At 35.1% G+C, this 12,631-nt stretch overlaps 1 protein-coding gene across 2 annotated transcripts in view; it reads right to left on the minus strand.

The window, feature by feature from the left end:
* The window catches only part of LOC149533942 (putative mitochondrial import inner membrane translocase subunit TIM21), a 173,383-nt gene that overhangs the window by 85,141 nt on the left and 75,611 nt on the right, over positions 1 to 12,631 (minus strand). For both annotated transcript variants that reach the window (XM_089804299.1, XM_089804300.1), the window contains exon 5: positions 2,306 to 2,487. In XM_089804299.1, the coding sequence (XP_089660425.1) occupies positions 2,306 to 2,487 (182 nt within the window). The remainder of the gene's footprint in view (positions 1 to 2,305; positions 2,488 to 12,631) is intronic.

Below are 12,631 nucleotides of genomic sequence, written 5' to 3' on the forward strand. Positions count from 1 at the left end.
TCCATCTAGTGTTCAAGTATTTAATCTTTTACATCTTTATATCTTATATTGCAATACATCTTTTCATAACTAGCATTTAAAGTACCATACATATATATATATACACACACCCCCTCCTATCCCACGCCACCGTCCCCCCGCCATCCCCCCACCGTCCCCAAATTAAGGCCCCTCTGTCTCCCTATCCCGGAAACTTGTCCCCCCGTTTTGCCGTCCCCCAGGGTGGTGTAACTATGATATAATGTTAAACAATAAAAACCTATTATTCGGCAATTCATGGGTTGAACTCTATTTTATTTGCTCTTTATATCTCTATGCTATGGAAAATGCCCTTAAGTTGAAAAAAATAGCTTTTGTCTCTTTTTCTACAAGTTTTTATGTTTCTTTTAAAATCTAATTTTTTCCCGATTTTTCAAAAAAAAAAATTATCCTCTTGGTTTGTCGATTTCTTGACCAAACAATTTTTTCTATTATGACTCCAGATTATATAGTGACTGGTAATGTCTAAATGTACTGTTATAGCTCAAACTAAGCTTTCAACCCTCAACAAAGAGATGATACTCCACCCACTGACTACCTTTAATTCTATGTAGACATAGCTGCAAATTCTACTTAGAAATGGTGGGTTGGGCAACTATTGGGCCTCGCCTTAATTTAGGAATGGAGGTGGTTTACAACTCCCCTTCTCTACAAGGACGTGAAGTCGCAGAAGATTTAAATATTGGGTTTCTTTTATAATTTCAATCATACAATCTTGAAAGATTTTCCCCCATCCACCCTCCTCTCCCCTACGTTTTATTTGCAACCCCAAAACTAATTTCTTTTCATATTATTGTTGCTTAATTTTTACTACCATCATCTAAACTTTTAATGTACTCCTCCCACATGGTAGAGCTGCTCTTTCTCCTCAATGCAATTTCTTCATGTAATATTGCATAAATTTGGCACCTCAGCTTTATCAGGGCAAACCATTTACTCAGGGTTTTTCTGGGCAGGAGTAGTCAGGGACTACAGGCACTACTGCAATGAAGAGATGATGCTCCACCCTGGACTTGCCATAGAGTGGGGCCATCTTGCACTTACAGCTCATATTAATTTTCAGCATCCCTGAAATTGTTTGCCGCTCATAGGTTACTAAGGAATCCAAATTAAAAGATTTTGTTCACGAGCTTGGTTTCATGTTCCACTTGCTTCCATGCAGATATTTCATTAAAGGCCAAATCCTGCCAGCAAATAAGGCTTTATTCCTTGGGGAGTGCTCTGAAATACAATTCATGAAATCAAAGGATGGGGAAGCAAATATACTTATCAAGGAGCACTTGGTTGGCAGCCAGTGTTTTGTCTCCCTCTTTAATAGGAAAACATGTCGATCTGGTCTTTATTGTCAGGAACTCACATTGTATATTAAAAATCTACCAGTACAGGCTGTCCTCCAGAATGGCAGCTTGGAGATTTCTGTTCTTTACACATGAACAAGTGTCTCTAGGAATGTTGTTTTGAATGCTTTTTGTTGCTCTGCCCAGGAACCTAGTGTCGATTGAAACAGAGGACTCAGATGGCTCAGCTACTGAGCCATCATCTTACTGATCAACTGCAGTTATTTGACTTGTAATCCCGATTTGTCAACAATTTTTATCAACACTGTACCTTTTCTTTCCACCAGTTGGCCTTTTATCAGCCTTAAGCCTGTAATTGCTTCATGATCTTTGGGTATGGGTCCCTATAGAATCTACAACTAAGCAATCAGAACAGATAAATTAAATTATCAAAATAAGAAACCACTAACCCAAAAAAACTTAAAACAGGGATTTTCAAGATTTATGATTATCATCCATAATTAGCAAAATACCCCTGTAGCAATCCAAAAAAACAAACATGCAGAAAAAAATGTGTTAATAGTATTACATCTGCCATCAACTATTTTAAGGCGCATGAAAAGATTACCCTCCTAGAGAACCTCCAGCCTTGCAACTTCAAATAACTAAAATTCAATGGAAATAGAATAGCTGAAAATGTGTTTTATAAAAATTACATTAGTAGTTTCTTAATTATAATCACCCAAAATTGAAACTAGCTTCCATTTACTATAAAGATGGAAAGATGCATAAAAACTGTATAGAATGCTCATATTTTATACAATAATGGGCAGGATTTCAACTCTAAGAAATAAATATTAAAAACTTAAACTGCAAGAGTTCGTTTAATTATTCAGTATGTGTGTGTTATTAATTTATAACATTAGAATCATATGTTTTACACAAGAAAATTACTAAAACAGAGAATACAAATACAAGAAAAAACTCACTCTTTAGGTTCAAATATAAGCTCCTTAAATACAGCATATGCAGCACCTGCCGCAACAGCCAACCCTGCCAATATCACAAGACTGTACGAAGCACCTTCAGCAAATGTTACTGGTTGCTCTGGAATTTGGTCTGTTAGAGGATCAAAAGGGTCCTCCTTTTTAGCAACATCTCTATCATATTTCTGTAGAAATTGATGCATTGCATCAAAACTCATTATTTTCTGTAATAGCAACAACTTCTTGAAGCTTCTTTAACAAAATAATATCTTATTTGTAACAAATATTCAGGAAAAAAAACTCTTGAATTGCTTTCAAATTTTCTTCTCCATAAAATGAGATCTTAGCATACCATTATACACATAAACTACATCATAACTTACAAGCCACATAATATAGATGTTTCATAAGTAAACAATATTAAAAAGAACAATAATTGCTAGTAAAAAAATCCTACAACAAACTATTGTCCACATCTAAAAATGACATGTGCATTTTGATCTTGTCATTTCATCATGATTTTACCATTTCCTCTTAAATTGCTTAAGCTAATATTTCCTCTCTTCATCTATAATAATTAAATAATTTTTTACTTATTTAATTCTTATTTTTCTTATATTTTCATTATTTAATTAATTTTTCATTTTCCCTCCACTACTATTTATTAATTCATTTTTTCATCCAACTATAATAAATAATTATCGAAAATTAATTAATTAACACTTCAAAAATCAAATAATTTTTTTTCCTACTTCAATTAAATAAAATAAATGTTTTATTTATTTCCTCTTTGCATTACACCTTGCTTTTCCTCCCACCTCATGAATCTATGTGCCAATTATAAGGTCCTACCCTCTCTAAAACAAATTTCATTCATGGATCTTTCTAATTGATTAAATGATAAATGGGGCATATAAAAAAGGCTACCACTCCATTGACCAAAGGTAAGTGGGGTATATAAATAAGACCTTGATGTTGTGCAAGGCAGGAGAATCCACAAAGGAGATGTCCTAGCACCCAGCAAATAACCACATAGTGAAAACACAATAACAAAGCAAGATTTGATACTAAATCACAACACTTTATTCATAAATATAACTGATTACATGCAATGTGTCAAGCTGTAAGGCCTTCCTAGTTACAGCCAAATACAAAACAAGTAATAGTTCTGCAAGATCCTTCAAGATCTAATCCAAACCCTAGCTAGTCCAGATCGACACTAGATAAGAACACCAAAAAGAATCTACACTTGTACCCTCAAGTCCACCAAGCAATCCTCTAGTTCTCAAGCCTCGGCTACTAGCCCTGTTCACAACCTCACAACTCCACAACAATCCTGCTGTAAACTGCCTCACATTCGGTGCTCTGTCCACAGACTCAGGAAAACTCGCCCTTCAGCTACTCCACACTGAACTCAGGATCCATTCCTTCTCAATGAATGAATAAAGACTCCACAAGACCCCCTACTTACACCCAACTAAGCCACAAGTCAACCCAATTCATTACAAATTAAATTAAATCCTTACATTAAATATATGTTGAGCCAGAAGTCGGCCTCCAACAAATATTAAATACCAAAATTCCTTAGAAGGCTTACAACACCAATTAAATGCACATAAAAGAGACAACCAAGACCCAAATAGGTCCACACAAACTCCCAGATTGATCCACGTCACAATCACACACTACGTGCATTAAATGCTTCAAAACGATCGAGAAAACCCGCAAGAACTCTAGTCAGCACCAACACACTGCCGAGTGTCAACAAACTCCCAAGCATTGCCAACTAACCAACATATGTTGAGCAACCAATACATGTCGAGCAACCAATACCTGCTGAGCACAACAAGTGTCAAGCAATAGAAGACGTCGAGCTCCAAAAATGACCGAGCACCTCGGCCAACACTACGCCTAATAATGACCGAGCATCCACCTTTCTTCTTCGACTGAGCACCAAGCTTATCCACCAAGCCCATTCGGTCAAGCCTCCAACCGATAAACACCATAGAGATGTCTAAGCACCTCCAGCTTTCCATAAAACTACTTAAATCTTCAAGAACCTCAGATGCCCCTGCATCAAACCTCCACTCGTTCATTTTAAAGTAGGAGAGAGTTTGTCTCAAATGTTATGGCTGGGCATCCTATTTTGTGACTAGATTTTAAGAAAACTGTCGATTACAAAATAATAAAATATCCACCCAACAGTTTTTGGCGACTCTGCTAGGAACACAAAGCGCATTTGAGAGCCTCATCCTTTCAATTAAAGCAAACCTGTATCTTTTTTCATGGTAATCTTGTTTCTTGAAGTCATTTCAAGCATTTACCAAGGACATGTAAATGGCCCAAGGTCCTTGGGGAAATGCTTTTAGACCATTGAATCTAGCTCCACCTCTACATGATCTTCCTAATGGCTCACGAAAGAACTTTCTCAAGTTTTTTGATGATGAAAAACAACATCTTGATGAACATATTGTTGCTTTCTACATTGCATGCGATGTTGATGCTATTGAATATGAGGACGTGTCTGTAAGGTTGTTTGTGGAAACTATACAAGTCGTGGCTGCTGATTGCTTCTACCATTTACCACCATGTATTATCACAAACTGGGCTACTCTCATAGCCAAGTTTGAGGAAAGGTTCAAGACTCCTAAAGATGCCCATACATTGTTTGCCCAACTTGCTCAGTTGAAGAAGTCATCTCACGTGCCTATGCATGAATTTGTTGCTCATTTCAACAAATTGACACGAAGAATTCCAGTTGTTGCTCAACCTACAACTTCCAATTTGAAGTGTTTCTTTGTCAATGCTCAAATTCCTAAAGTCGGTTTTCTTTTGAGAAGAGTAGTGCTAGCTATTCTTGCAGTTGCACAGAGATTGGCTATTGAGATTGAAGACGATCATATTCTTGCTTGGAAGATAAGAATTTAAGCAAGTGGGTTTGAAGAAAGTCAGTATTCTTCTAATTCATTTTCTTTCAGTACAAAACGGATCTTACAATGTAGAGGTTAACAAATGAGTTACATGCCCTCAAAAAGCAAATAGCTCAAGGCATGTTTTACGAAGATGTACAAAGGAGACTTTTTCCAACTATTCTTCAAAGTTGTATTGTTGGGAATCAACAGAAATTAATTTCACCATCAAAGAAGCTTGCAATTGAGGAACCATTAGCGAAAACAACAGTGAAGCATTGTGTATCTGAAGCTAATCATCTTGTTATTCTCTTCCAAGAAAAGCAAGAAAACTTAGCTGGCAACTCTCATATCTGGTGCACGCAGTCTCAGAAGGACTGTAATGAAAAGATGAGTTAGGGAAATTTTTCTTCCAATGTTCAAAATAGTATTGTTGTAAAAGGGGACATGCAAGCAAGTTCTAATCAATCTGAACATGATGTGTTTGTGTCTCAAAGTCATAAACTTGGGAACACTTTGCATAAATGTTCTACCCCGGAGCCTGAAAAGGACTTTCTCATAAACAATAAAGACTTTCCCAAGTCAAAAGATTGTGAGTAGTATGTTGATTCAGGCAATGCAGTCATGTCATCACAAAAATCCCATGAGAAAGGTTTTCTTGAACATCCACAGGTTTTGGTGATTGATGAACCAATTAAGAAAGTTGCAGTTGGCAAGAAAAATCCAGAATTTGTTCGATCAAGGGGATGTCCAATTCAACATCTTGCTTGGTTGAAGGCTAATGAAAAGTTGAACATTCCACATGTACCTGAATTTGAAAAAACCATTAAAGAAGACGTCAAAAAAGAATGTTCAATTGTGGAGTAGCAATTTCAATTCATGGACCTTTCTTGGAGCAGCATTACACATGCTTCATCTCAAAAAGGTGAATGTTTCCATCTTTTCCAAGAGGTGTTACATCAGACATTGACATCATGGCTCCAGTTGTTTATGTTCCATCCACATAAAGTTGCATGTGAACATGCAAGATACTGAAAGCTGTTGAGAAAGGTAACTATTTTGATGAACCCGTATATGGTTTTTCTTTATTTTTAATAAGTGTGTTTCCACATTTTCGTGTTATTTTAACTAGTTTTGTGTTGCTTTAGTCGCATTAGATCTTTTTTGTTTTTGCTTGCCTAACACTATAGCCCAATGGAATGGATGAAGGCACTTAGAGAAATGGATTCTATGTCACTCTTTGTTTCCAAGAACAAATGAGTAACATTCCCCAGACAGAGCCAATTGTTGTCCTGCATTTTGTCACGACAAAATGTAGGTAACCGTACGAAACTTTTTCAACTTAGTTTCGCATTTCTCTAAGTTTAGTTCATTATTTAATTGGATAACATTGATCAAATCAACCCCAATATACATAATAAACTCTTTTATTGAAGGCTTTCGTCAAGTCTTTTACGTTTTCTATTTTCTTAAGCTTATGCTTGTTTCTTAAGCCTTTAACATCATTTTTTTCTCATTTTTTAGTGTGTGTTCGTTTGCTTTTGGTCTTTTGGTTTTGTTCAATTCATTGCTTTTGATTTTCCCTTCAATTTGGTGTATCTTAGGGCCTAATCAGGCTTGGCAATCAAAAGATATGACCATTAAAGTGCCCAAAATGTGGACTCTCCAGATGCAATCGTATAATTTAAATATATCATGTTATATTTTAATGTTGACATTCACTTTTTGAAGAATATAACAAAAAATCACTTTATGCTATGCTTTTAAGTTACTTTATCAATTAAATTTATCACTTAAAGTAACTATAGAGCACTTTATGTTATACTTTTAAGTTGAGTTGCTTTTTAATTTTTCACGTGACTATATTAACTATATAGTTTGATTTTTTTGTTGAGTAACTTTATGTTTCATTTAAAACATCTAAGTTAAATATTACTTTTTGAAACAATATTTGCTCATAATATGTTAATTCTATTATGCAAATGTTATTTTTGACCCAATTAAGTGATATTTCCTCAAAAAATAATTAGACATGTGCTTGATTGATCACTTTAGTTGTGCAATTGCATATCTTTCAACCCATTTACATGTAAATATGCAAATGCCTCTAGAGACCACGATTTTGCACTAAAAATGCATGTTAAAACACTTTAAACATGTAAATAAATGCATTTTTATATGTGCAATGGGTCTCCAAGAGTGCGATTTGCATCTTGGAGCCTTTTCAAAACATGCAGTGACCCTCCAAGAGTGTGATTTTGCACTATCAGCTTGTTTTTGACAAGTTTTAAATATGCAATTTCCATCCTAGAATGCAATTTGCATAAAATCACAAATGCATGCTTTTTAAAAGATGTCTTGCTCGTCCTAGAATGTAATTTGCATGATAAGACAAAGTTTGATGCATTTTAAAATATGCAATCTCCATTATACAATGCAATTTGCCTTTGGGACACATGCAAATGCAAGGATAGAACCTGTTTTATGAGATTGAAGAGCTAAACTTCATGCTTTTCCTCCTCAAGAACACATTTTTCTCCAAAAACTCCATATCTGCCCATAATATGACTTGAATATATGAGAATAAAGTCATTTTTGCATCTTTTGGCATTATCATGCCCTAGATGTTTTTATCCATGCCAAAATCGCTTCATTTTACGATGATTTGAAGCCACATTTTTGCCAAAAGCATCTCTTTCATGGTATTTTTTATCATGTTTTTGTCCAAAGAAGAATCGCTTGGGGATTTTTATCCATGCCTTTGTAATTAGTGATCACATTTTTTGCCCTTCATTATCAAAAACGTTACTTATTATGGCAGCTTGAAATCAAGTTTTTGGTAAAAACAGCTTCTATTTGGGTCTTGTTTTGCAAAAACACTTCGATTATTAGAGATCTTTATCCATTTTTTTGGGCAATCCATGCAAAAAACTTCCATTCAATGCTCATCAATATCCATCACTTACAAGATTGAAAGAGTCAAGTTAGTTGTTTGTGGATTTGAATTTGGAGGAGAATTTGTCTTCAAACCTATCAATCTTCCAATTTTGCCTCTTTGATCTCCAAGTAAGTAGATATTTTCAACTTCGATCATTAATTCATGCTTATCTTGCTATTTTCTTGCATACTATGGCTTGTTTTTGCACATTTGCCCAAATATATGCCATGTAAAGTGCAAATTCTCTTTAAATAAGATGAAAACCTTCATTTTCACATGCTTGGATTTTTCCCAAAATCCATTTTCGAATTTGCATAAGATAGCAACTTGCTTGTTGACATGTTTGAGTCTAAGATCAAAGGTATGTGTTTGCTTTGTGCTTGTTTTCGTTGGTTGTTTGCTTGCTTTTTCATTTTTCTTCTTTTTGAAGAAGTCGCAAGTTCTTTCCCAAGAACTACGTGCATATTACACCATTTCATTTTTCACCTTTCCATGCAAGTGCATCACATCTTTTTGTTTCCCACCAATTCATGTCAAAGCATATTGCATCCATTTCCTTCATATTCAATTACATTCCAAGAGCAATTACATGTAATTCCATCCTCCATTCACATTTATGTCTAATCTCATTCTCCATCTGCACTTACATGTAATTTCATCCTTCATCCACATTCACATGTGATTCCATCCTCCAAACCTAAGTACATGCTTACATCAAGTCATGATTACATATAAAACACTTTATGTAATTGCATCTGGAGAATATGACTTTGGTAAAAGAACACTCTTAAAACACCAAAGTCGTCATTTATACAGATCCATATGCATCCCAACTTGCATTCTTGGCCATACCTGTTAACTACAAAATTTTGCACCCAATCGTTAAAGTCCTGAAACTTGAGCAATTTTGGAGCAACATGGGATCAATCAAAGGTTGTGGGTAACCTATAACTTGACTGAGTCTCCAGGTTCTAGGCTGGTTCCCATATGATGTCAACTTTATATATCACCTATCCTAATGAAAACTGTAAACTTGAAGGTAAAGGGAAGAAGAATAAACTTTGATGGAAAACTATAATGTAATGCAAAAAATGAAGGTGATACATCGATAATACTAACTGAAGACCATAACTTCCTTAATACATTTAGTGCATACACAACTATCCTAAGAAAGTATGATCTTGATGAATACCCTACTTGTATAAGTATTTCATAACTAGGCTTTGCAAGAAAACATCACAAGAAAATGAATTACAAATGACATTTTCAAACAATTTTACACAAGTTATGACCTACAAATAAAGCTCATTGTAATTCCAAGATGCAGAATGAGACATAAAAATGCTAAAGATTTCAAGGGATGAAATACAATAAACACTTAATATCAATCACTATGATGCATGCAAAGAACTCGCAAGATATACCCAAAATGTTGTAATATTACTCTCAAAGGTCCTGAAATTACATACTCCAGTCTGATACAATCTTGGAAAAACAAGCACAATGCTCTGCCAAAAAACAAAGGCTCCAACCAAAAACTGAAGCCCCTCTCCCTCAAAGTGAGAAGTATATATCAACATCAAGACTCAATTGTATTCCCCCAAAAATAGGGACTAGGGGTCGGATATCAAGAAAAACCTCTCCAAAAATGTCTCTAGGAACTAGAAATACATGCCAAATGGCCTCCGAATTGTGCCTCTATCAAGTCTCCATAATGACAAATCCAAGAAGACTCCAAAATCTCATCTTCCCACTCCAAAAATAACTCAAAAGTCACCAATTAGAACTCATGGTCTAATACAGCCTCTATAACACTTGGTGATTATAACTTGCCATCACTACAAGTCACTCACAATCTATAATTCAAAAGTGAACTCAACTCCTGGAACTTAGGCAATCCAATGCCACCTCTCCCTTTGACACTTTGTTAACTAAAATGACTATGACCTTTCGAATCCCTATCAAAACTCAAACTCCTTTCCCACTATTATTTGATTGCATCTTAATATTTATTATTATACAGTTGATTTATAAAATATCAACTAAAATAATAATAATTACATTTAAGATATAGATACGATTAAAATAATAATAATAACAAATTTATTTAAAAAATAACATAGACTTAAAGAAAATAAAGTCACATATTATCATTTTAATAGACAAATATCATGTCTCTCTAAAATAAGGTGCGGACCCAAATGAGTTTGCAAAATGATTGAGGGATGAACAAAGTGTCAAAAAACAAGAGTCTTAAGTCATTTGATCATTCAAAGAGTCTGGATTTTTTGGAGGAACATAATGAAGGGTTTCAAACCATAATATTCGGCCGCCAATAATGGAGAAATCAAGAGTTTTTCTACGTCTCATGTGACTGATTTCTAGCATTTCCAATGCCATTGTACAGCCTTTTTTTTTCAAGACTGGTTTGTTGTTGTAGCTGGGTGTTTACTTAGAGCAAATGTGACCTCATTTGTTGTTATTTTGCCCACCATTTTGGAGTTGCAGAGACTAGACTTGGGGTTTTGAAATGCTAAAATTTTCAATCTCTTTTCTTGGTATTGGAGTCATTTTTCTGCTACGACACTTGGTATGATTGGAGTCATTTTTCTGCTACGACACTTGGTATGAGTTTGTTGGAGTGTTTTCAGCAATTTTTTGCTCGAGATTTTGACTTTAAAGCCATTGCTCACACCTTTTGGAGATTTCTATTGTAAGTCAAAAATACTTTGAAACCTTGAAAGTTTGACATAATTAAAGTTTTTGTTTTATTTTTTTGAATGTTTTCCTCTGCTTGGACTTTTCCTCTCCACAAGCTAGCCTGAAGAGTGCTTCCTCACCTCCTTGACACAAATGAATTCTATAAAAGACTTTCATACCTGTGAACATGCTTTACCCACCTCTATCTTGGACTTTTTTCTTGGGTACACAACTAAACCCACTATCTTGGTGTTGTCTTACACTATCAAGCACTCCACCTCTACCCTCATTTTTCTTGATTCAGACTTTCTACTCCAAATGACCTTGTCTGATCAGGTCCACCAACCTCTATAACAACAGCATATGACTATCTCCTGACCTCTCTTGAAACCAATGGACAAAGTATCGACCCTGTAATGATCTCATCATTCCTTTCTATGCAATCTTGCACCCTCACTATCAATTTATCTTGGGCCTTCTCTTCGACTGCCTTTGTCAACATTTCAACTTCTCCTCTTATCATAATCAGATTTCTCCTCACCTTTGTCAACATTTCAACTTTTCCTCTTATCATAATCAGATTTCTCCTCACTTTTGTCAACATTTCAACTTCTCCTCTTATCATAATTATACAGTAAATCCAATCCATAAGCAACCGCACCAATTTTTCTGACAATTGGATAAGGTCTATAGAAGCGAGGCTTCAACTTCTCAACACCACTACGTTTGAGCAAGGACTGCTGATACGGTTGTAATCTAAGGTACACTAAATCACCTTCCTTGAAACTACTCTCTGTAAGCTTCCTATCGACATAAGTTTTTTGTTGGTTCCAAGCAATTTGCAAGTTTTCTTTAAGTGCTTTTAAAATGTCTTGACATTCCTGAAGCCAATCCTGAGATTTCGGTTCATTACTGTGATCAAAAGCACAAGCAACAAAAGATAGAGCATCATACCCATATAGAGCCTTAAATGGAGTCATACCAATAGACATATGATATGTCGTATTGTAGCAATACTCTCCCAAATGTAACCATCAAATCTAGGCTTTTTGGTGCCCAGCCACATAATTGCAAAGATAGCCTTCAACCCATTTGTTCACACTTTTTGTTTTTCCATCTATATGGGGATGGTAGTTGGTGTTGTGGTTCAAATATGTACCTCTTAATCTGAACAATTCCTCCCAAAAGATGCTCAAAAATCTGCTATCTCTGTCACTGATGATGTTCTTTGGCAAACCATGTAGGTGAAACACCTCCTTGAAAAATATTTTGGCAACCTAAAACACTGTGAACTCTGTGGTGATAGCAATGAAATGTGCAAATTTCGTTAGTCTGTCAACCACAACAAAAATACAATCTTTACCTTGTACTCAAGGTAAATCAATAATGAAATCCATAGAAAAACTTTCACATTTTTGTTCTAGAATGGGTAAAGGCTAAAGTTGTCTTGTTGGATGGGAATGCTCGGCTATATTCTGCTGGCATGTGATACACGTATTGTAAGACATCATTTTTGAGCCCTTTCCATGTGAAACGTTGACGGATTTTCCTATAAGTTTTGAAATAACCTGGTTGACTTGCCAAGGGTAAGTCATGGAGTCCCTACATAATCTTCAATTTGAATTTAGATTCTGGTACAAGAAAATTTATGTCTTTATAATAGATAATCTCATTTATAACCTTGTACCTTTCATCCTGAATATTTCCATCCAAATGTCACATGCAAATGTATTTTCAGAATATTCTAGTAATAACAGTGATTTCCAATCAATTGTTACTCCT

This window comes from Cupressus sempervirens, chromosome 10 (assembly GCF_028749045.1).
Source record: "Cupressus sempervirens isolate cs-2001-9-10 chromosome 10, ASM2874904v1, whole genome shotgun sequence".
Classification (NCBI taxonomy): domain Eukaryota; kingdom Viridiplantae; phylum Streptophyta; class Pinopsida; order Cupressales; family Cupressaceae; genus Cupressus; species Cupressus sempervirens.